This window comes from Sapajus apella, unplaced genomic scaffold, assembly GCF_009761245.1.
Source record: "Sapajus apella isolate SASKATOON/1434 unplaced genomic scaffold, GSC_monkey_1.0 scaffold15, whole genome shotgun sequence".
NCBI classification, from domain to species: domain Eukaryota; kingdom Metazoa; phylum Chordata; class Mammalia; order Primates; family Cebidae; genus Sapajus; species Sapajus apella.
The window spans coordinates 32,115,630-32,138,588 of record NW_022436955.1 but is presented as its reverse complement, the minus strand read 5'-3'; the positions used below and the strand labels follow the sequence as shown (position 1 = coordinate 32,138,588).

The 22,959-nt window shown below is 58.5% G+C and overlaps 2 protein-coding genes and 1 long non-coding RNA gene across 10 annotated transcripts in view; 2 read left to right on the top strand and 1 right to left on the bottom strand.

The window, feature by feature from the left end:
• Positions 1-1,209: 1,209 nt before the first annotated feature.
• On the bottom strand, positions 1,210-5,581 carry TRAPPC2L (trafficking protein particle complex 2 like). 2 transcript variants are annotated; one of them, XM_032284698.1, is made up of 5 exons: positions 5,469-5,581; positions 3,867-4,039; positions 2,602-2,689; positions 2,388-2,467; positions 1,210-1,408 (listed from the first exon to the last, which is right to left on the bottom strand). In XM_032284698.1, exons 1-5 carry the CDS (start codon positions 5,499-5,501, stop codon positions 1,363-1,365), a joined length of 420 nt encoding a protein of 139 aa, XP_032140589.1. In that variant the 5' UTR covers positions 5,502-5,581; the 3' UTR covers positions 1,210-1,362. The 2 variants fall into 2 exon arrangements, with proteins under 2 accessions (XP_032140589.1, XP_032140588.1); XM_032284697.1 differs by having other exon boundaries at positions 1,210-1,426; positions 5,469-5,552.
• LOC116555772 lies at positions 2,600-5,137 on the top strand. Its single transcript, XR_004270668.1, has 3 exons — positions 2,600-2,685; positions 3,863-4,913; positions 5,092-5,137. It is a non-coding gene; the product is annotated as an uncharacterized LOC116555772 (long non-coding RNA).
• A 403-nt stretch (positions 5,582-5,984) lies between the features above and the next one.
• Positions 5,985-22,959, top strand: part of GALNS (galactosamine (N-acetyl)-6-sulfatase) — a 42,548-nt gene continuing 25,573 nt past the window's right edge. For 4 of the 7 annotated variants that reach the window (XR_004270667.1, XM_032284687.1, XM_032284689.1 and 1 more), the window contains exons 1-4: positions 5,985-6,189; positions 18,910-19,033; positions 20,029-20,103; positions 20,931-21,033. Coding sequence is in view for 4 of the 7 variants with exons in the window: in XM_032284687.1 (XP_032140578.1) it covers positions 6,070-6,189; positions 18,910-19,033; positions 20,029-20,103; positions 20,931-21,033 (422 nt within the window). In the remaining 3 variants the exon portion in view is untranslated. Of the gene's footprint in view, positions 6,190-13,258; positions 14,081-18,909; positions 19,034-20,028; positions 20,104-20,930; positions 21,034-22,959 lie in introns of those variants that run through there. The other 3 variants (XM_032284690.1, XM_032284686.1, XM_032284685.1) reach the window with 2 other exon arrangements.

Below are 22,959 nucleotides of genomic sequence, written 5' to 3'. Positions count from 1 at the left end.
GCCAGGACTCAGGCAGGGGTGATCCCCACTAAAAGCGGAAGATTTCATGCTGGGCTGCAGGGGAGAGGTGCTTGGCTGGGGTCCTGCCTTCTCCTAACAAGCATGAGGCTCTTGTTAAAGATTTACCCAGTGAAGGTGGCCTGTGGCCCAAAGGCACCCAGTCCCGCCTCAGCGCATTCCAGGACTTCCAATCCACCCTGGCACGGGGAGACCTGGGGCACGCCTGTGTTTGCACACACACACTCCTGACTTCTATAATTTATAAAATTCGCACTGTGCTTGTTGGAACGGATGGAAAGGCAAATATGTATAAAGTTCCCCTCCCTATGTCCCACCCCAGGCTGAACCCTCCTGCCCCAAGCTGACTCTTCTGCCCCAGGATAACCCTCTTGCCCCAGGCTGAACCCTCCTGCCCCAGGAGGTCTGGGGGAGGAAGGTTACCCTGAGGTCTTCTGCCCCAGGACAACCCTCCCTACAGCCTTTCCTGCGGTAGGGCCTCTGGGGTCCTTGTAGGTCCCTGAGAAACACTCCCATCCTGGACCAGTGCTGGAACGTACTCCGGGGATCTCCCTAGCCTGGTGAGCCTTGAATGCTGGACCGTAGGGACGCCAGCACACGGATGCCACTGGGAGCAAGGAATGTGCTGTGGGCTCAGCCGCTGCCCCAGGCCATCGCCACTCAGCCACATCATCGAGCCACACAGCACCTAACCCCCTTGGCACCAACAGGCAGCAAGGGGCGCCTCAGTTCTGCACTCCAGGGTTTAGGAAGCCGGCCGCAGCTGAGCTGACGCCGAGGGGCCACAAGGCGTCCCAGGTTTTGCGAGAGCTCCTTCTAAGGCCGAGGCTGAGTCCAGACGTGGGGCCAGATTCGAAAGAATGGAGGACAAGTCCAGAAAGAGGAGGGCTCTTGCTCGTGAGAAGGTACGCCAGCTCCCCACTTGCCCTAGATCCTAGGCTGGGTCTGGGTTCAGGAGGACTGCCCCTCCAGACCAGCCCACCCGTTCAGCCCATGGGCGGCCCGCGCGGTCACAGGTCCTGCAAGTTCAGCAACTCTCGGCTCCAGGCGCGCCTGCCTCCAGCCCTTCAGGACATCAGGGACAGGCTTCCTGCGCCGTCTGACCCCCATCCTCCGCCACACCCCTCAAAGTCCTTAGTTGAACTCTTCTTAGTTAAATCCTAGGCTGACACGGAAGGAAAAAGCCAAATCTCATCGCAGAAGACCTTTAGTTGAGATGCACATGCCCAAGGCCCTGCCCCAAAAGCCCTGGGCCTCCCATTGAGGAAGAGGCGAGGAGAACAGACAGGCCCCACCACGGCTGTGCGCAGGCTCCTCTGTGATGGCCGGCAGCAGAGCCCTCCCTCAGCACACCTGTATCATCATCGACGTCACCATGTTATCAAAGGCCCTGCCAAGAGAAACGAACCCACTCAGAGGAGCCAGGCCCTTCAACCCTCTGCTCACAGAGAAAGGCCCGACAGCATGACCCCGTCCACAGGATGCCTGGGGCCTTCTCTAGGGTTCAAAAATGTAAACTTGGCTGAGGCCAGGACAGGAGTCCCACCCCCCGGGCAGAGAGGACCCATCTGCTGCCTCCAAGTTCCCTGCGCAGTCTTCCGAGGCCCCAGGCTGGGATGGAGAGAGCATGGCCCTGCGGGGCGGTGGTGTGGCGAGGACAGCTCCATGCAGCCCAGGAGACAAGGCTGCGCGGACATTCGCCTGCCTGCTCCCATCTGGGACCCAGGAGGGCCCCGAGACAGAGTCCTGGTGGAGGGAAGGGCCTGGCCTGGGTCACTGCAGCACCGTCGTGCCTACCAGCCACAAGGAATTCTGTCTTGGAACTGGGCACTTGCTGGAAGCACGTCTGGAGTGCAGGCGTGGACCCTGTTTCCTTCCTGATGTTCAAAAGTTAAGTCTGTTTACTTTGTGGGCTGTTGGGAAGATGCCTGCCACCAGGTTCCTGACTGTCCAAATTCAACATAAAAGATCGGGTAGTGACAAGAGGACATGTGCTCCCTGAAAGCCACTGCCCATGTGCTTGGCCCTTACTGAGTCCTGCAGGTGCCCCAGGTACCCACTGGGCACACCTGGGAAGCCGAATGGGCGAGCTCTGCTCCCTGCACCACACACACACACGCTGCTGTCATCCACTTTACGAGCAGAGCTGTGTAAAAGCTGGTGTGGAAAAACAGGGCTTTGCAGCTTGAAAACCTCGGCCTCAGGCGGGCGGTGCGCAAAGCTTAGAAAGAGCCCCCCCCTCCTTTTCTTTCCTCTTTTTATTTCCTTTTGTTTCCTCTTCTCCTCCCTTATTTCCTAAATGGTTGCATTTTGGCAACCGAAACTGCAAAGCAGAAAGAACGTGGTGAGACACAGAAAGCAGGGCCCACCTGGACTGAATGCGGTCCCCCGGGTTGTAGAAGGGGTTGCACATCACATCCGTGTAGGAGTTGTGCAGCTTCCGGAACATCTGAAACAAGACCCGGCGAAGTTTACGACCACACGCACACGGTCAGGGCCCAGTTTTTGGTTTCTCAGCATTTCAAAACAAAGCGAACAAGGAAAAAAACACCCACTCAGGCATGGCCTTCCAACCCGACTTACGCTGCGAATTTCGTTGTCTCGAAGGGCTGTGTTGGAGGAATCCACCACCATGACAAACTTCACCTTGGAGTTGGTGACATAGCCGTATCTGCACAGCTGGTTAGGGAAGGCGCTCGTGACAAAGTGACTGCTGGGACAGCAGACGAGGCATCTGGCGGCGGAGGGCCCTCTGTGTGCCCTCACTTTGGAGAAACGCCCAGGCTGGGCTGGTCCTGCAGTGACCGTGCTGGGTGCTAGTATAAAGACTTCGCCAGGGTGACGCCTGGTGTTTGCGGGAGAAGCAAAAGGGCAGGCAGCCAAGCCTCACCCAGCTTCATGCTCTGGGAGCCGAACCACCTAGACTCCGAGTCCGTCTATGCGGAACGCCTGCCCCTCTTTACAAATCAGTGCCTGGCCCAGAAAGTTAACTGCAAAACCAGAGATTTTGTGAGCAAGGTGGATCCCCTCTCTAGAGGCCACATCATCTTGTACAACAGTGGGTGGCAGGAATGTCAGGTGGACAAGCAACATTACAGCTCCTGGGAAGGTCTTTGTACCCCATGGCCTCAAATGATTTGTCTCAAGGGGCTAGGTGGGAGTTTCTAGTGACATATGAGGCATGACCTAACAAGATAAATGAAACTATTATCCCATGCTTAAAGGTGGTAGCTGCCCTTGAAAATCACAGACAGATATCCTTGCAGGTACAAAGCAGGAGTGTCCCAGCTCTTCTGCAAACCAGACAATGGACACGTAAACCAAAATATTCCACAGGGAATTCCAGCCTTTTGGGTTTTTTTTTTTTTTTTTTTTTGAGTCAGAGTCTCGCTCTGTTGCTAGGCTGGAGGGCAGTGGGGCGATCTGGACTTACTGCAACCTCTGCCTCCCAGGTTCAAGCGATTCTCCTGCCTCAGCCTCTGGAGTAGCTGGGATTACAGCTGCCCACCACCATGCCCGGCTAATTTTGGTAGAGATGGGGTTTCACCACATTGGCCAGTGATCCGCTCCTGACCTCGTGATCCACCTGCCTCGACCTCCCAAAGTGCTGGGATTACAGGTGTCAGCCACTACGCCCGGCCAGAATTCTAGCCTTTCTCTTCCCAAATGATTCTTCAATGCAAAAGAAGAGTGAGAGGGCTTCATTTGCCTCAGGCTTCCCTAGTTCCCTGACTGGCTAAAACCCTCACCTTTTTTTTTTTTTCTTCTGAAAGGTTTCAAATGATCTGATCCTAAAGTCCATCCCATCGTAGGCGCCCCCCCGACCTATACCCTGCACTGAAAGATACACCTTGTAGTCCTCCGTGGGGTAGAGCAGGCCCAGGTACAGCTCCCTCTGGTCGACGAGGGCCTTCCCCATTGCAGAGATCTTCTCATCCACCACATCCAGAGATGTGTGTACCATGTAGTGGAACTTCAGCTCGTTCTCCGTGGGGGTACTGCGGATGTAGAGAGGGTAATTCTGCAAGAAAGGATGACGGCGTCTCAAAGGACAAGACTCCACCCAGCCAGCTCTGAACAACGCTGCAGAGCTGTGACCTGCAGCCACTGAGGCAACACATTCTCCTTCTCTAAGGCCCAATGCTTCACTCTCCATGCCGCGGTGGGCACTGCCTTCGGGGGATCCCATGTCACCTAAGGAGATTTATGTGTTGTTTGCAAAGCAGCAGCAGCAGGGTGGGCAGAAAAGAAAAGACAATTCAGAAAAATGGGCCTGAGCACAGCCTGAGGATCCAGCCTGGCACCTGGGCAGGCCTGTCACCTTCTCCTGGAGGACACTCTGCCTCAGCACATCTGCCTGGGTCACGCAAACACGGCAGCACCCTATATGCTGGCTTTTCTTCACCTTGACAGCAACCTTTTACTAAATCCTTCAAAGACTCAGCTCAAATACCCTTCATCTCTGCAGTTCTGACCATCCTAAGCCCACAGTTCACAGCTCACTTCCTGGGCTTTCACAGGCCACCATTCACCCTGTGTCTGTTCAGCACTGGGTCCTGCAGAAATACCATGAACAAGAGTCCTGGCCACCCTCGTGGAGCCACGTGATACATACTCAGCAAACCCACAAGCAAGCAAAGGATCATGTGTGGCCCATGCCAGGAGGGAACCCATGAGAAGCTTAGCAGCACCCACGGCCCCACAGGGAGCGGCCTTCAGAATCTGGTCTCGAGGGAGGCCACAGCTAGGAAATAAAGGCTTCAGGCAGCAGGAGCACGTGGACCGGCACCCAGCTCAGTCTTGGCCTTCAGAAAATGCCTTCCACAAGAAATGCATGTGGCCCAGTAAAGAGGATGGGAGCTAGGAAGAGATGTTCCGCGTGGAAACGCCCAGAGGTGAGAGGGCAGAGCCTGCCCAGGGAGCTGCAGAATTCAGTCTGGTTGGAGCGGAGGATGCAAGGGTTATGGGGAGAGAAGATCTCAAACCAGGGTATGCAGACAGCACCCCAGGGCAATGAGAAGCCACTTCAGAGATTTCAGGCAGAGGCGTGACAGGATCTGGTTTGTGTTTAAGGTGGCACCGGGGAGACTGGCAAGAGGGCCGGGGACGCCGTCGGGGGGCGCCAGCGCTGGCCGGGAGAACGGGCAGAACCTCCCGAGGACGGAGGACGGAGGCAGTGCCTCGGACCACCTAGGTGTCTGGTGGGTCCTGGCGGGGAGGAGGCCTGGGGAGCAGAGCGGGGCGTTCAGCAGCGGGACGGGCGATCGCGGAGCTGGGGGCCCAGGGTCTGCCGGGCGGCCCGTTCACCGCGGAGCGCCTGACCCCTGGAGCTCGGCGAAGGCCTCCAGGTCCCATTTCCTAAGGCGCCTTCCAGGCCCAGGGAAGAAGAAGAAACACAGTGCAGAGGCGAGGATGGTGCGGGCCCGGGCGGCCCCGCCGCGAGTACGCACCTCCTTGGCGATCACCGCGACGCACACTGCCATCTTGGGAGGCCCGGCGCCGGGCACCGCGTCACGTGACCCGCCGCCGGTCACGCGGCCTCCGGAGCACCGCCCACACGCGGCTGGCTCAGGCCCCGCCCCACCCGTCACGAGGCCGTCCAGGCCCCGCCTTCCGTCACTCCGCAGGTTCAGGCCCCGCCCCACGGGTCACGCGGCCGTCCGGGCCCCGCCTCCGCCGCTTCGCGGGCTCTGGCCCCGCCGCACCAGTCACGAGGCCGTCCAGGCCCCGCCTTCCGTCACTCCGCAGGTTCAGGCCCCGCCACACAGGTCACGCGGCCGTCCGGGCCCCGCCTCCGCCGCTTCGCGGGCTCTGGCCCCGCCCCACCCGTCACGAGGCCGTCCAGGCCCCGCCTTCCGTCACTCCGCAGGCTCAGGCCCCGCCCCACGGGTCACGCGGCCGTCCGGGCCCCGCCTCCCGCCGCTTCGCGGGCTCTGGCCCCGCCCCTCGAGTCCCAGCCCGTCCAGGCCCCGCCCCGCAGTGCGGCCGGAAGTGCTGGCGGCGTCTCTCGCGGTCCGCTCGCCGGTGCGGGCTGCGCGGTCCGGTGTTGCCATGGCGGCGGTTGTCGCGGCGACGAGGTGGTGGCGGCTGCTGCTCGTGCTGAGCGCCGCGGGGATGGGGGCCTCGGGCGCCCCGCAGCCCCCCAACATCCTGCTCCTGCTCATGGACGACGTGAGTGCGGGCGGCGGGATGCGGCTGCGCCGTGGGGCCGGGTCGCGGTGCGGGGAGGCCCCGCGGGGGCGGGAAGGTGGGGCGGCGCCGCGGAGGGGGTAGCCCCGCGGGGGCGGGAAGGTGGGGCGGCGCCGCGGAGGGGGGCGGGGGAGCGGCCGTCACCGGCCACCACCCGCGCTGCCCGGCAGCGTCCTTTCCTGCAGGGGGGTGTCGGGGTGCTCCCGGGCCCTGCCCCCGCCGGCTCCCCTTTCCCGCCCTCGGCGCTTGGGAAGGTGAGCGCGCGGCGTGGCCACCCGGAAGGAGGACGGGGCCGCTCGCGCCGCCCTGCTGGGACCTGCGTCTCAGAGCCGCGTGGGAATCCCTCCCGGGTGCCCCCCGGGGCTCCAGGCTTAGCCACGGGTGATTCTGCCCCCTGCTGAGCAGAGGTCCGGTGTCCCCGAGGTCCGGAGAGCGGAGAGGCTGAATGTCCCCTGGTGCGCAGGTGCGGGGTCAGGGGTCACATAGCCGACCTGGAGACTCAGGAGTGAGTTCCCCGAGGGAGGACCCCAGGCACACCTGCGTTCAAACCCGACTGTCCCCAAGCCGGAGCCTCCTGACGGGTGGGGGGGTGTCACACCCGCCCCGCGGTGCCCACGTGGTGTGTGAGGACGGGGGCCACACTGGGTGCCGGACTGCTGGCTGCGGACTGGCACAGACCCTGGCAGGGGCCTTCGGACCCACCTGTGCTGACCAGTATGGGGGCCATGGGCCACATGCGGGGTCTGGGCGGTCGTGGCGGTCATGTAAATTACACTCAGATTTGGAAGACTTGGTGCAAAAAAAAAAAATGAAATATCTCACTTAACAATTTAACTTCTTGAATTAATGATTTTTTACCATAAAGATATGCCAGAGAAAGTGGTAGACACCACCCATAGTTTCACTACTCAGGGGTGACAGCCCTGGGCTGCTGCTTTTCCATCTCATGTGTCTATGGGTGTGCAGTGACTGCTTTCCAGAGCGCACCCTCCCCCGCTGCGGGCCCCAGTCCTGACAGCAGTTGGCAGGCCTTGCCCAGTACTGAGTGGAGTCTCCCTTAGAAAGATACTTTGTTACAGAATTTCGTCTTTTTTTTTTTTTTTTTTTTTTTTTTTTCCATAAGACAGAGTTTCGTTCTTGTTACCCAGGCTGGAGTGCAATGGCGCGATCTCGGCTCACCGCAACCTCCGCCTCCGGGGTTCAGGCAATTCTCCTGCCTCAGCCTCCTGAGTCGCTGGAATTACAGGCACGTGCCACCATGCCCAGCTAATTTTTTGTATTTTTAGTAGAGACGGGGTTTCACCATGTTGACCAGGATGGTCTCGATCTCTTGACCTCATGATCCACCCGCCTCGGCCTCCCACAGTACTGGGATTACAGGCTTGAGCCACCGTGCCTGGCCAAGAATTTCGTCTTTTACTTCAGTTCTTCTGGGCCAGTGTAGATACTTTGTAACAGAATTTCATCTTTTCCTGTGTCATTCCCTCTGGGCCCGCATAGTTTCCTTGGGTGAACTGGGCTCTGCAGGTGAAGCCTTCCTGTTCAGCTTCTGCCTTTCCTGACTTTCTCAGATGACAGAGGTCTGTGTGAGGTGGGGCCCCATATCAATGATTTTTTATGTTAAAGATTTGTCAAAACAATAGTATTTTGCTTATGTTGTGTTAAATAAAATGTAAAGTTAGGCCAGGTGTGATGGTGCACACCTGTAATCCCAGCACTTTGGCAAGCTGAGGCATTTGGATCACGAGGTCAGGAGTTCAAGACCAGCCTGGCCAACACTTTGAAACCCCGTCTGTACTGAAAATACAAAAATTAGCTGGGTGTGGTGGCAGGCACCTGTAATCCCAGCTACTCTGGAGGCTGAGGCAGGAGAATCGCTTGAACCTGGGAGGCAGAGGTTGCAGTGAGCCGAGACCTTGCCTTTGCACTCCAGCCTGGGCGGCAGACTGCCTCATCAAGTTAGCTTGCATTTCACCTACTTCTGCCTTTCTAACATGGCTCCTGGTAAATACAGAATTGCATGTGGACTCCCTCTGTGTTTCTGTAGGACAGCGAGCGTTCAGGCCGTGCAGGGGTGAGGGGTGAGCACTCGGGAATGCTTGCACATGGGGGAAGGTGACTGGGAAGCTTTGCCCAGCTGGGCACCTGTGCTGTGGCCTCTTCTGTGTGGTTCGTGGGGTCCTGTGGCAGCTGACGCTTAAAGAACCCCCGAGGAGCCCTGTCCTGCCTGGTGGGTGTCCTTGTTAGGACTTTCTGATGCAGACAGCAGAAAACAAAGTCAAAGTGACAAGCACAAATGGGAATTTCCTGGCCCTCCTGACGACACCCCAGGGCCGCCCAGGCCGTTTCCCCTTTCGGGGCTCTGCTGTTTCTGAACTGGCCACATCCTCACTCAGCCGGTGATGGTCCCAGGCGACTCCAGGTCACCCCTACAGTCAGCAGGCCCAGTGGGAGGTTGGCTCTGCCCCAGTCCTGTGAGCCTGACGTGGGTCTCAGCTCTTCGCCATGCACACTGGGGGAGGGGCGCATGCTGACCTGACCAGCCCAGGCCTCGGAGCCTCCAGCCTACTCCGGAAGGGAGACCACCCCTGCTCATATCTGCCTGGACCCAGCAGAGGGGGTTTCCTGGAGGGCCCATGGCACAGCTTCCAGGAGGGGGCTGGGATGCTGGCAGGTGAGAGCCACAGAAGCTGGCAGTGGAGCCCTGAGGTGCCCTGATATGGCCCAGGGTGTGAGGGTGCAGCCTCAGGAGCATGGGGGTCCTCACAGGCTGTCTTCTGTCCTCAGAGCCCAGGTTCCCTCCACAGCCCTGTGCACACCTCTCCCTGCCTGGCAGACTGGCTGTTTCTGCCAGGGTGCTGGTGTCTGAACCTGCAACAGGTCATTCAGGCTCTGGCATGACACAGGGTGGCTTGGTGACCTGCGGCACTGGGCCCCGAACCACCTGAGCATGAGTGTGTGTGTCTCATGTTCAGAGTTTTGGAGCACGGCCCTCCACAGACTGGTTGCCCGTGGCCCAGTCTCTCCCTGTCCAGTCCTCTGGCTGGGCTCTGGGGCCTGGACCTCCCTTTCATCTGAGCAAGTGCAGTTTCAGAAAAGGGATATCCCCAAAACTACCTTATTGTACCCCTCATGGCCAGAAGCCATTCTCCAGCCGGTCACACTGGCCTGGGAGAAAACCACAGCCCCCATACCCTCCCCTCACAGCCAGGACCAGAAGAGGAGGCTGGGACTGGGGGATGAGAGCAGCTGGCAGGACCCCCACCTGTCCAGGAGGAGCTGAGCTGGCTGCGGTGAGGACAGGCCCACCCACAACTGCTCTGCCCTGGCCTTTCACTGACCCGCAGTTCGGCACAGCCTGGCTCCGAAGCACCCCGGCACCTGCTGCCCAAGCGAGGATACCCGCATGGCCTGCCCTGCTCTCCAGGGCTGCTGGAGCCTTGGAGACAGGCAAGACCCAGTGACAAGCTCCGCTCTGGCCCTCACATGGCTCCTGCCTCCCAGGGCCAGCAGCGCTCTACGTCTCTGCTCCTTACTTGGGAAATAGGGTTAAGGAGCATCAGCCCTAACCACACCAGAAGTGGAGACTCAGGGCCACCAGGCCAGCTCCTGTCGCCGCAGCAGCCGTCTCGAGCTGCCAGAGCCAGGGGGAGGGCTGCTCGGCACCTCTCATTTGAAACAGGCAAGCACTGGCCTGCTTGTCTTTGTCATACTCCCATGGCAACCAATAGGAATGGAAACTGCATTTCTTAAAACTCTGAAATTCTTTTTTTTTTTTTTTTTTTTTTGGAGACGGAGTTTCGCTCTTGTTACCCAGGCTGGAGTGCAATGGCGCGATCTCGGCTCACCGCAACCTCCGCCTCCTGGGTTCAGACAGTTCTCCTGCCTCAGCCTCCTGAGTAGCTGGGACTACAGGCACGCGCCACCATGCCCAGCTAATTTTTTGTAGTTTTAATAGAGACGGGGTTTCACCATGTTGACCAGGATGGTCTCGATCTCTTGACCTCGTGATCCACCCGCCTCGGCCTCCCAAAGTGCTGGGATTACAGGCTTGAGCCACCGCGCCCGGCCAAAAAACTCTGAAATTCTTAAGGATGCTGCTCTGTGGCTCACAGCTGTGCTCACTGAACATGGACAATCATTTGGGGACTTTTAGAACTTTTTTTTTTTTTTAATAAGATAGAGTCTGTCTCTGTTGCCCAGGCTCGAGTGCAGTGATGTGATTTCAGCTCACTGCAACCTCCTCCCAGATTCAAGCGATTCTCCTGCCTCAGCCTCGGAGTAGCTGGGATTACAGGTACCCAGCACCACGCCCAGATAGCTTTTGTATTTTTAGTAGAGATGGGGTTTTACCATATTGGCCAGGCTGGTCTTGAACTCCTGAACTCAGGTGATCTGCCCGCCTCAGTCTCCCAAAATGCTGGGATTACAGACATGAGCCGCTGCGCCCAGCTAGGAATTTTTTTTTTTTAAGACACGGTCTGGCACTGTCACCCACGCTGGAGTGCAGTAGCTCGATCACAGTTCACTGCAGCTGCAAACCACTGGGCTCAAGCAATTCTCCTGCGTCAGCCTCCTGAGTAGCTGGGATTACAGGCAGCCGTCACCACGCCCAACTAATTTTAAAGTTTTTTTAGTGACATTGTCTCTCTGAGACCCAGGATGACCTCGAACCCCTGAGCTCAAGCAATCCTCCCTCCTCAATGTCCCAAAGTGCTGGCATTAGAGACACTGTATCCCATCCTTTTAGGACTTTTAAGGGAGAGAAGAAAGGTGCTTCCTGCCCGTGGTGCTCTGCAGGGATTGTAGATGTCTGCATGGCAACCTGCCCACTCTGCAGGGAAGCTGTCCACACCTGTTCTTCATACCGAGAAAGCTGCCGATAACTAAGGAGAGAATGGGGTCAGCAGATGAGAGCTGGCCCAAGCAGCCTGGACGCTGTCCTCAGAAGGCCCACGTGTGGGAGGTTGCCCTCGGCTGGCATCTGGGAGCTGGGAATGGGTGGTCCCCTCGCTGTTCCCGATACGAGTGGCTCACCTTGCCACAGGTTTCGCAGATGCCATGTTTTATGCCCAACGCCTTCTTTCCTCCTGGGCCTCGAGAGTCAGCAATGCTAAGCAGAGGGGGCCGTACCGCCAGCCTGGGCGTAAGCTCTGGGAACTGAGTCTCGCGGCTTCCCCGTGAGTGCGTGGCACCTGCGCTTGCAGCCCGAGCGTCTCGTGGCTCCACTGCGGCAGGGTTCGTGCTGCCCCTGATCTCCCCCATCCCGCCGCCACCTTCTCCCCTGGCTGTGGCAGTGAGTGGGACTGTTGGCTGAGCCCTGGGGCTCCTCCCAGCAAGAGTGCTCCGCTTGCGGTATCCTCCGAGTCAGTGATGAGCATCGAGCCCACTCCCTTTAGGGTATTTTCTGCTGCATCCATTCATGTTCTCTGAGCCCTGGAACAGGTGAAAGAGTGACCAGGTGAGCACAAGCAGATCAGGCGCAGCTCTGCTGACCGCTGACCTTCTATGGAGGCCAGCCTCCCTTCAGGAAGCCTCAGGACGTAGCCTGCAGGGAGAGTTGGGGCGCGTGGCACCCAGTATTCAGATGTGGGCCTGGGCGTGGGCAGACATTGTAGCGGGAAAAACATGCCACTCCCCTCTCATCCCAGGAGGGCGCGGGCCATTCCAGCAGCCCTGGGCTGCCTCAGCTCCTTACCTCCCCTGCCTCCCTGTATTCAGGCCAGCCACAGGCCCCAAGTCTGACTGTAAATGTGGATGGGATGTCCCTTCCCAAACAACAGAGGCAAAGACAGAGGCCTCATGCCCCCACCCCGTCCCCCTTTCTCTGCTCTCCCACCTGGACTGGATACCGGGGGGGGGCAGAAGCCCAGCCACCTGGAGGACGAATGTGCATGCGGGGAGGCGGAGGGCAGGGAGCCCTGGGCATGTGTGCAGTCCCCTCCGGCTGGCCTCAGGGGGCTGCTGTGTCCAGGCCTGCACTACAGGTCTCCGCTGCCTTGACGGGATGCACCTCAGCCCAGGGTGGGCACATTTGCCCGGGCTCCTCCGTGCTGCTTCTCAGCTCGGGAGCGGCTCTGCAGGCACCCCTCCCCTCTCCTCTCACGTCCCTTTCTTCCTCATCAGCCTCAGCGGTCACCTCTCTCCAGACACCTCCATTGTCCTCAGATGAAAAAGCCATTTCAATGACTTCAAAATAAACCATCTCAAAGATGGGTGCCGTGGCTCATGCCTGTAATCCCAGCACTTTGGGAGGCTGAGGCGAGTGGCTTGCTTGCACTCAGGGGTTTGAGACCACCCTGGGCAACACAACGAAACCCCGTGTCTACTAACACACAAAAAATTAGCCAGGCATGGCAACATGTGCCTGTAGTCCCAGCTACTTGGGAGGCTGAGGCAGGAGAATTGCTTGAACCTGGGAGGCAGAAGATGCAGTGAGCCAAGATCATGCCACTGCACTCCAGCCTGGCTGACATAGGAGACTTCATCTCCAGACAAACAAATCAATCAATCAGTCAATCAGTCATATCAGGGCTGGGCACGGTGGTTCATGCCTGGGATCAGCACTTTAGGAGGCTGTGGGAGGTGGGGGCAGGCGGATCCCTTGTGCTCAGTTTGCTCAAGACCAGCCTGGGCAACGTGGCAAAACCTCACCTCTATCAAAAATACAAAAAATTGGCCAGACACTGTGGCTCATGCCTGTAATCCCAGTACTTTGGGAGGCCGAGGCAGGTGGATCACCTGAGGTCAGCAGTTCAAAACCAGCCTGGCCAACATGGTGAAAGCTCATCTCTACGAAAAATACAAAAATTAGTCGCGCGTGGTGGCCGGCACCTGTAATTCCAGGTACTCAGGAGGCTGAGGCAGGAGTACAGCTGGAACCTGAGTGGCAGAGGTTGCAGTGAGCTGAGACTGTGCCACCGTACTTCAACCTAAGCAGCAGTGAGACTCCATCTCAAAACAAAACAAAAAAAAATACAAGAAGTTAGCTGGGCATAGTGGCATGTGCCTGTAGTTCCGCTGGTTGGGAGGCTGAGGTAAGAGGATCACTTGAGCCTGGGAGGCAGAGGTTGCAGTGAGCCAAGATCGCACCTGGGTGACAGAGTGAGATGCTGTCTCGGAAAAATAAACCATCCCAAAAGGGATCCAAAGCTGAAAGGGTCGAACAGAATGTTGTTCCAAGAGACGTGGAGGACCTTTGAGAGGAAAAAGCCCAGACCCGGCTCAGCTCGCAGACTCCACCTAGCAGCAGAGGCCGATGTGAGGAACGGGCACCCTGCCAAGCTGAGCCTTACAGGCAGGGAGGGGCCAGAAAGCCTGTTGTCCACCGGGGAGACAAACTGAAACCAGACAATAGACCAAGCTGTGACCATGCAGACCTGGACGTCCAGCCACCCATGTATGCCCAGGGCTGCCAGCTGTCGTCCGGGGGCCCAGCGCCATCCCTCCAGTGGCTGTGCCCTGTCAGCTGATGTGCCCGCCCAGGTGAGGGCTTCCTCTCTGTTCAGACCCCCATCTCCTCACACAGGTCCCAAGGCTGCTTGTTCTTTGAGGACCCAGAGAGTCAAACACCCTCCGGCCCCATCCCAAGAGAGTCAGGGGAGCCCCCAACCCGGTCTGTCTGCAGAAAACCAAGACGCCTGCACTCCCTTCTTCTCCAGCCGCTTTACTGAGATAGAATTCACTGGCGAAAATGCTCGGGTCATCAGTTCTAGTGTATCCTCAGAGTTGTGCAGCCACCGCACGTCTTCAGATGTTTATCCCGAGGAGGGAAGCCCCAGCCCCGACGGCGTGACTCCCTTGGCCCCCTGGAGCCCCTGGCAGCCCTGCTCCCCTTGCCGTCTCTAGGGATCTGTCTTTTCTGACATGTCAGGTGAATGGAATCATACAACTCGTGGGCTCTAACTTCTGCTCGCATGGGGTTTTAGGAGTTCACGCACGCAGCCTGTGTCAGGACTCCATTCCTTTCCGTGGCTGCGTCATAGTCCATGGTGCAGGGGGACCATGTGTGGCCAATGGTTCTGCCCGTGGACGGGCAGCCAGTGTTTCTCGCTTGGGCCTCGGAGAGCTTGCTGCTGTGGGTGTTGGTCTGTGCACAAGTCTCCACGTGGACAGACTTCAGTTCTGCTGGGCATGCACCCAAGTGGCGTTGCCAGGGCACGTGGCCACCCTGCGTGGCGCTGCCACACCTCTTCCCCAGGTGCTGTGTGTCGTGTTCTTACGCAGCCTGTGCAGGCTCCAGTTTCCAGTGAGTTCACTTTTTTTTTTTTTGTTAAAAAATGGGGTTTCACCATGATGGCCAGGCTGGTCTTGAACTCCTCACCTCAGGTAATCCACCCACCTCGGCCTCCCATAGTGCTAGGATTACAGGCGTGAGCCGCTGCACCCGGCCTGAGTTCACTTTTAATGTTTTGTTTTGTAAAAATCAGCCTTAGACAGTCAGTGATCAGACTGTTTGGTCTCTGCTGTGGTGAATTATGGAGGCACCAGAGTCCCTCGCCAGCCCTGTGAGCACCGGAGCCCAGGGATCCTGTCTTGGGGTCATTTGAAATGGTGCAGACTTTACAAAGGGCTGATGGGCAGGTGGGCCCACTCGGCCTCCAGGCGCAGCCCTCCTTGGGGTCCCTGATCGTCCATGCAGGCAGCAGTCCTGCTCTGTGGGTGAGTCCTAGGGCCGCTCGTGGCAGGAGGAAGCTGGGTGGGGTGAGTTTGGAGAAAAGTGGCAGTTTGTTGTCAGTGTTTTTTTTTTTTTTGAGTTGGAGTCTCGCTCTGCCGCCTAGGCTGGTGTGCAGTGGTGCGATCTCAGCTCACCACAACCTCCACCTCCCGAGCTCAGGGGATTCTCCTGCCTCGGCCTCCCAAGTAGCTGGGATTACAGGTACATGCCACCACGCCCGGCTAATTTTTTAATTTTTTTATGGAGATGGGGTCTCACTTTGTTGCCTACACTGGTTACCGAAAGAGAAAAGTATTTTAGAGATTTGAGGAAAGAGCCATAGATGTTGTCTCTGGTTGCTTCAGAGCTGTGGGTGGAGCTGTTTTGCTTCCTCCAGAAGGCTTTGGCTCCCAGACCTAAAACGCAGACACGGCTTGGTTTACTAAGAGCTTTCCGTCCCTGTCATCCAGGTGTGTCCACAGGCATGTCCGCAAGCGTCCACACAACCAGGCGTTGTGAATGTTTTTTCACATCAAGTGAGCATCTCAGGAACCCCCAGTCACACCCTCGGCTTACGCATCCCACGAGTCTCCTGGAACCACACACGGGGGCTAGGGAGCTTAAAAGAACAGAAATGGGTTCTTGGTCTGGAGACCAGAAGCCTGAGATCAGGGTGTGGGCAGGCCCTGGCTCCCTCGGACACCTTCAGGGGAGGGCCCTCTTGCCCTGCAGCCTCTGGTGGCCTCCAGCCATCTGAAGCCCATGGCTACATGGCTCCTGCCTCTGACTCCATTGCCGCACGGCCCTTTACCCCATCTCCTGTGAGGACTCCAGTAGCATAGGATGAGGGTCCACCCCAGTGTTCGTGACCTCGTCTTACCTGATCACATCTGCGGTAACCCTGTGTCGAACCAAGGTCACATTCCGAGACACACTGGGGCTAAGACTTCAGCTTCTGGGGCTACAGTTCCACCCGCTAACACCGATGAACTGCGGTTTGTGTGACCAAATCTCTGGTGTTCCCAGTGTCCCAACCACAGTTTTAAATTTGCATATTTAATAGGTTAGATGCAGCTGTAATTATTTGCTTAGGATAAACTCCTGCAAGTGGAATTGCTGGGCCAGGAACGTTTTTTTAAATGACAGGGTCTCACCTTGTTGCCCAGGCTGGAGTACAGTGGTGTGATCATGGCTCAGTGCAGCCTCAATCTCCTGGCCTCAAGTGGTCCTCCTACCTCAGCCTCCTGAGTAGTTGGGACCGCAGATGCACACCACCACACCTGGCTTTTTTTTTTTAAGAGGTGGTGTCTTGCTGTGTTGTCCGGGCTGGTCTGGAACTCCTGGCTTTAAGCAGTTTTCTAGTGATGGCTGTTTTTTTTTCAGACATGGATTGAATGTGGACCACCTGCTGTTTTTTAAACCCATAAGCCAGGAATGGGTTTTATAATTTTAAGTGTTTTTTTTTTTTTTTAAAAAGAATATTTCCTGACATGAAAAATTGTATGAAATCAGGTGTTGATGAATAAAGTTTTATTGGCACACAGCGTGCACATCTGCTCGCATGCCAGGGCTGAGCTGCTGTGACAGCCCCATATGGCCCACAAAGCTGAAAAGATTTGCTGGGAGGCCCTTTACATAATACATTTGTTGATGTTAGCTCTGAACATCTATATTTGCATTCGAATTGATTTCAAAAATAAAAGTGCAGTGAATTCAGCGGGGCCTGTCAAAGTGGTCATTGCGTTTGGAACGTTGCGTTTTTCCCAGGTGTTGCATGTTTGTGCTGCTGAAGGTGGCTACAATGGGCAGGCCCCAGGCAGGCACCTTCACTGCACTGATGTCTTGGTTGGTGCTTGGAGCACCTGAGCCAGCAGGGAATATGTCCCTAGAGAGGGAAGACAGGCAGGGCGGAGGGGCAGGGGGCAGGGGGGGTGGAGGGGCGGGGGGGGGGGGGGGGGGGGGTGGAGGGACGGAGAGGCGTTGACTGCCGCCAGGCTCCTGCTGAGGTGGGCACTCAGGGAGGTGCTGTGGGGGACCTCGTCCTTGCTGGAGAATCTAAGGACAGCCAAAGCCCCAGGTGGTGCTGGGCTGCCAGGGCAGAAGCTCTCTTTTCTTCTAGAGCAAAGTCCTGGCCCACTGCCTGTTTAAAAGTACTTTTTTCTTTCTTTTTTTTTTTTTTTTGAGACGGAGTTTCGCTCTTGTTACCCAGGCTGGAGTGCAATTGCGTGATCTCGGCTCACCGCAGCCTCCGCCTCCTGGGTTCAGGCAATTCTCCTGCCTCAGCCTCCTGAGTAGCTGGGATTACAGGCACGCGCCACCATGCCCAGCTAATGTTTTGTATTTTTAGTAGAGACGGGGTTTCACCATGTTGACCAGGATGGTCTCGATCTCTTGACCTCGTGATCCACCTGCCTCGGCCTCCCAAAGTGCTGGGATGACAGGCGTGAGCCACCGCGCCCGGCTAAAAGTACTTTTTTCAACAGTACACATAGCGAAGCTTAAAGAATCTTGCGGAAGCCTGGCCCTGCCCCTCCGAAGGGTCTGCCGTGGACATTTGCTGTGCTGCCACCGTCACACCGAGTGTCACCCCGGCCACCACGCTCCGTGCCCTGCGCTTACCCATCCTCTTGCTTGAGGTTTTGGAAAATACACAGAATGTAAAATTGACCGTTACAGCCACCTTAAAGTGCACCACTCAGGCAGTTATTTAGTGTTGTGTGTCCATCACTGGTTCCTACTTCCAGAACATTCCAGCCCAAGAAGAAACCCGTACCCACCAGCAGGCACTAACCTGCACCCACCCCCAGCCCCGGCAGCCACTCAGCCGCCGCATGCTCTGTGGACTGGCCTGTTCAGGTGTTTCCCATGAGCGAATCACAGACTGTGTGGCCCTCATGTCTGCTCCTTCCCTCACGTGAAGCTTCCCAGGTCCCTGCATGGTGTGGAGTACTGGTGCACGGTTCCTTTTGATGGCTGGGGAGCGTGCCGGTTACGTACGTGAGTTTCCCTGTGTCTGCTCCTTCCCTCAGGTGAAGCTTCCCAGGTCCCTGCATGGTGTGGAGTATTGGTGCGCTGTTCCTTTTGATGGCTGGGTAGCGTGCCAGGTACAAGCCTGAGTTTCCCGACACATTACACATTACCACAGGCCAGGTGGCCTGAGACAGAGAGATGTATTCTTGCTGGGTTCTGGAGGCTGGAGGTGCCGCTCAAGGTGTCAGCCGGGTCCTCCCTCTGGAGATCCTCGGGGAGAGTCCTTGCTGTCCCCTGGCTGGTGGCTGCACCACTCCAGTCTCATCCCCGGCCTTCGCACGGCCTCGCTGCTGCACGTCTGCGTCTGTAACTCCCTGCCCTCATAAGGGCCCGGTCATAGGATTGAGGCCCACCCTGGCCCAGCGTGGCCTCATCTTAGCCCACGACACCTGCAAACACCATACTTCCAAACGCGGCCACAGTCGTGTATTACGCACAGGCTGCACTTTGTCTGTCGTCCGCTCATGGGTGCTTTGGGTACTCCTGCCTTTTGGCCACTAAGTCACGCTGCCCTGGACGCACGTATGCAGGTCTGTGTGCGGATGTAAGTTTCAGTCTCTTGGGTGTGTAGCTGGGAGTGGAATTGCAGCAAGGAACCACAGGGTCACTTGATAATTAGGCTTGGGTTTTGAGGGACGGTGACCAGTTGATTTTGAAATCTAGATCTGTACAACAGACGTATGAGGGCTTATGCATTGACGATGAAAATACGTGTGCATGTTGAGGGCCTGGCTCCCTGGGAGCACACAGGTGCTGGTGTCAGCAGGGAAGGGGCAGGCAGACGGACGCATTCCTCACGTGAAGACCAAGCAAAGGTGGAGGTGACGTCCAGAGTAGCAGCCGCGTGGCACACGCACAGGTGCTGCTGGTGTTTGGCTGAGCTCTATCGCTGGAGGGCATAGGGTGACACTGGCTCCCATAGTCCTGACACGCTCTTGGCACCACGGGCAGCTCCGCAAGCCAGAAGCGCCACGTGCAGAAGGAGCTCATTCCTCCTCTCCATGCTCTTCCTGCAGATGGGGTGGGGTGACCTCGGGGTATATGGAGAGCCCTCCAGAGAGACCCCGAATTTGGACCGGATGGCTACAGAAGGCACGATTTTCCCAAACTTCTATTCTGCCAACCCCCTGTGCTCGCCATGTAAGTCAGTGCAGCCCTCGCCCCCAAGGAGGGGTGAGCCCTGCAGGCCAACGCCTCCCGTGTTCTTGCAGCCCAGACTGTGGCGGCCACATCAACCTTGTCTACCCCTGGGAGGTGCAGGGAGGACACCAGGTGGGCTCAGGCCCTTCTCATTGGTCCCTGCCTGGTTCTGTGTCGTGGGCTGCGGCTCCCGCCAGGTTTTCAGAGTCGAAGTTGCTGTGTTGTTGGCGGCTCCTGCTCTCTGTTCCCAGAGTTGGGTGCTGTGCCCACCTGGGGAGAGGCGCTGCAGCGTGGCTCTGTCTCGGGGTACCTGCGAAGCAGGGGTCCCACTCCCTTCCTCCCTGTGGAGAGTCTTCTGCTGGAGACAGAAACACGTGGTACTGGTCGTGAGGAAGATGGGAAAGCAAGGCACGGGGCCAGTGCTCAAGGATGGGGGGATGTGGACCTGTAAGCCCAGCGGGTGTCCCGGGGGTCAGCACACGGGGTCAGGGCCATGGGGACCTGCACGCCCAGCGGGTGTCCCGGGGGTCAGCACACGGGGTCAGGGCCATGGGGACCTGCACGCCCAGCGGGTGTCCCGGGGGTCAGCACATGGGGTCAGGGCCATGCGGACCTGCATGCCCAGCGGGTGTCCTGGAGGTCAGCACACGGGGTCAGGGCCATGGGGACCTGCATGCCCAGCGGGTGTCCCGGGGGTCAGCACACGGGGTCAGGGCCATGCGGACCTGCACACCCAGTGGGTATCCCGGGAGCCTGGGAGAGCAGGTGGGGCGTTGGGGACGACACTGAGCCGTAGCACCCATTTCAGTACAGTGGGTGCTGTGCTCTTGGGAGGCGGAGACACTAGCAGGATTGACAGGTGGGACGGCCCCTTGCCACCTGCACTTTCCTCATCAGTGAAGCACCTGTCTACCCGGCGGGGCTCTTGCTGATGAGAGTGTGGGTCTGAGCGTCACACTTCTCATCTGGTTTCTATTTCTGTCGTCTGCACGTAGCCAGGGCGGCGCTGCTCACGGGACGGCTGCCCATTCGCAACGGCTTCTACACCACCAACGCCCATGCCAGAAACGGTAGGCTGCCCACCGCAGTCTCCAGGGCTGAAGTTAGGGTGCAGGGCTGGGCCAGTGTCTCCTGCCCACCCTCCTTCATGGCCTGGGTTCTGTGGAGCAGTACCTGTCAGCCGGGGAGCCGTACTTCGTATCTGCTATGACAGGCGTCCTTAAGCAGATGGCCGCACCTCCATCCGGGACATCCTGCAGCAGGCAGGGTGCAGGTGGTGCCGGGGCCTCTGGGAGCGGGGGGAAGTGTAGGCTCCCCTTGGCTGGTTTCCTTCCCTGCCCTGGCCCAGAATGGACAGAGCAGAGGGTGCCCAGTTCAGCCTAAGGAGCTGGGTCTGCACCCTCGCCCCAGAAGCTCCCCTGCTCCCCAGAGGGTGAGCCGAACGCCCATGGGGAGGCCGGGGCTGTGGCGTCAGTGGCAGTTCTGGAATGCTCTGGAATCGCTGTGCTCAAGGAGTTTTGATGGGATCCCTAGAGGCATCTCACAGGGGAAGTGGGACTTCCAGTGGCCTTCGAGGAAAGGGAAGGACGGGGGACGCCTGGGTGAGGCAGTACAGCTTCACGTGGTATCTTCCAGAGTCCCTGGAGACCAGGTGGGAGGGAGGCCGGCCTGAGAGGCAGGGTGGGACCTGAGGCTGGGCCAGAGTCTACCCTGTCCCGCCCCCGGTGATGGCACTGACTCCGAAGGGTGCCTGGAAACGTCCTGGGAAGTGCCAAGCCCTGTGAATGTGCAGCCCCAGCCACAGCCTTTCACCCTGAGGGGCCAGTGTCCTGTCAGGATGAGGTGGGTGGTAGCTTCTCGGGGTCTACCCAGGGCTCACTAAGTGCTGCTCCTCCAGCCTACACGCCGCAGGAGATTGTGGGCGGTATCCCAGACTCGGAGCAGCTCCTGCCAGAGCTGCTGAAGGAGGCCGGCTATGTCACCAAGATCATCGGCAAGTGGTGAGTCTCCAGCCATGCCCGCCTGGGCGTCCTGCACCACCCACTTTCTGGCCTTGGTCACAAGGGATGTGGCTGCGAGTTTCCACACCAGGAAGGAGAGGAACTGCCCAGCAGTTGATGAAATCCTGCCTGGTGAGAGCTCAGGAGCCACACAGCATCCCGTGCTGCTGTTTCAGGCACATGGGACATTTCATTTCTTCTGCTCCCTGGGACGCCCCAGTGAGCCTGGAGGGTTGGGTCCAAGTCACATGTCCTGCATTTCTCTCCATCTGTTGGAGCGTTTCCCGCCTGTCAGGCCTGTGTGCCCCTCCTCCAGGAAGCCCATCTGTTTTCCCACCTCTGTGCTCCCTGTCTGCTGCCTGCAGCTCCTGCCGGCCCCCTTCGATGGCTGCTCCTTGGATATAGATGGTCACAGCAGCTGGAATTTGCTGATACTGATAGATGAGGAGGACCCAGAGGCTGCCTAGGGAGCGCTTTGTCACACTTCACACGAGAGGAAGCAGCCTGGGGGGCTGAGCGCTCAGAAAGCACAGGGCGGAGCTGACGGGCACAGCAGCCGCAGAGTCCGCACACAGGGAGGGCGGGCCCCATGCGGCCTGAACGGTCCCCAGCCAGTGCCAGGGGCCACGGCGGAAGTCTGCCCCTGAGGGCCACTGGAGCACGTCAGGGCTGTGCCAACAGGAGGAGAGCCGGTGTCCGCTCTGGGTGAAAGCCCCACGGTGGCCGGAGCTCTCTGCCCAGCCCAGAGGCTGTGTCTTGGTGCAGCGGCCTCCTGTGCATGCTCATTGGTGCTGGTGGCCAGAGCTGGAAAGGGAGCAGGTCTCCAGAGAGGCCTCGAAGCTCCCGAACAGCCCTCAGCAGGAGAGAGGGGACCCCGAGGTCTGGGAGCAGGAGCCAGGCAAGCCCCAGAGCCACAGCTCCTCCTGAGCTCAGGACAGGGTGCCGTGGCTGGGTGGCCAGGCCGGGTTCTTCCTGGGCTCAGGAAACAGTACAATGGCTGAGTGGCTGGGCCGGGTTCCTTCCAGGTTCAGGACAGGGTACAGTGGCTGGGTGGCCCGGGCTGGGTTCCTCCTGGGCTCAGAGCAGGGGGCAGTGGCCTGATGGCTGGACCAGGTCCTGCAGCAGCTGCTCAGGCAGGTCGGGGGTCCCCATCCCAGCAGGGTCCCCTCTCAGGGCAGTGGGGTGTTGTGAGCCGTGACTCAGACTTCCCTGCGGCACCTCACGTGGCCTCGAATAGAAGCTGCTTGACCTGCCCGAAACCACGCAGGTGCACAGTGCATGCGCTCGAGTTCCGGAGCGCTGAGGACGCCCCCTGCTCCAGCCCACCTGCTGGTGAGGGCCGGGCCTCACGGCTGCCTCCCAACAAGCATGTGGAGCCCACAGCATGGTCTGTGTAGGCTCCTGCTTGTGTGTTTCCCCTAAGCAAGGCCTTTGTGCTGGTGGACATGGACACACAAATCCGCTGTGCCTGGCTGGTGACCTGCCAGGGGTGTTCAGGGATGATGGGGTGCTCTAGCAGTGAGACCAAGTGCTGAAGACGCGAAGGAAACAGCCCTAAGTTGGCAGCCAAAGGAGCTCTGAGGTCACGGAGAGGTGCAGGTGACTTTGCCTTAGAGGAGATGGAGCAGCAGCTCTCCCGAGAGGGGAGACGGAGGAGGAGCTCTCCCAAGAGGGGAGACGGAGCAGCAGCTCTCCCGAGAGGGGAGAGGGAGCAGGAGCCCTCCCGAGAGGGGAGACGGAGCAGGAGCCCTCCCGAGAGGGAGACGGAGCAGCAGCCCTCCCCAGAGGGGAGACGGAGCAGCAGCTCTCCCGAGAGGGGATTGGGAGACGGAGGAAGAGCTCTCCCGGCAGCTCTCCCGAGAGGGGAGACAGAGGAGGAGCCCTCCCGAGAGGGGAGACGGAGCAGCAGCTCTCCCGAGAGGGGAG

Excerpts from the sequence above, each read along its gene's own strand:
- TRAPPC2L (XM_032284697.1), bottom strand. The coding sequence starts at position 5,501 with ATGGCAGTGTGCGTCGCGGTGATCGCCAAGGAG. Across the intron at positions 2,690-3,866 it reads CCCACGGAGGACTACAAGGT|ATACGGCTATGTCACCAACT; the intron begins GTATCTTTCAGT and ends CCAGCTGTGCAG. Across the intron at positions 2,468-2,601 it reads GAGACAACGAAATTCGCAGC|ATGTTCCGGAAGCTGCACAA; the intron begins GTAAGTCGGGTT and ends GTCTTGTTTCAG.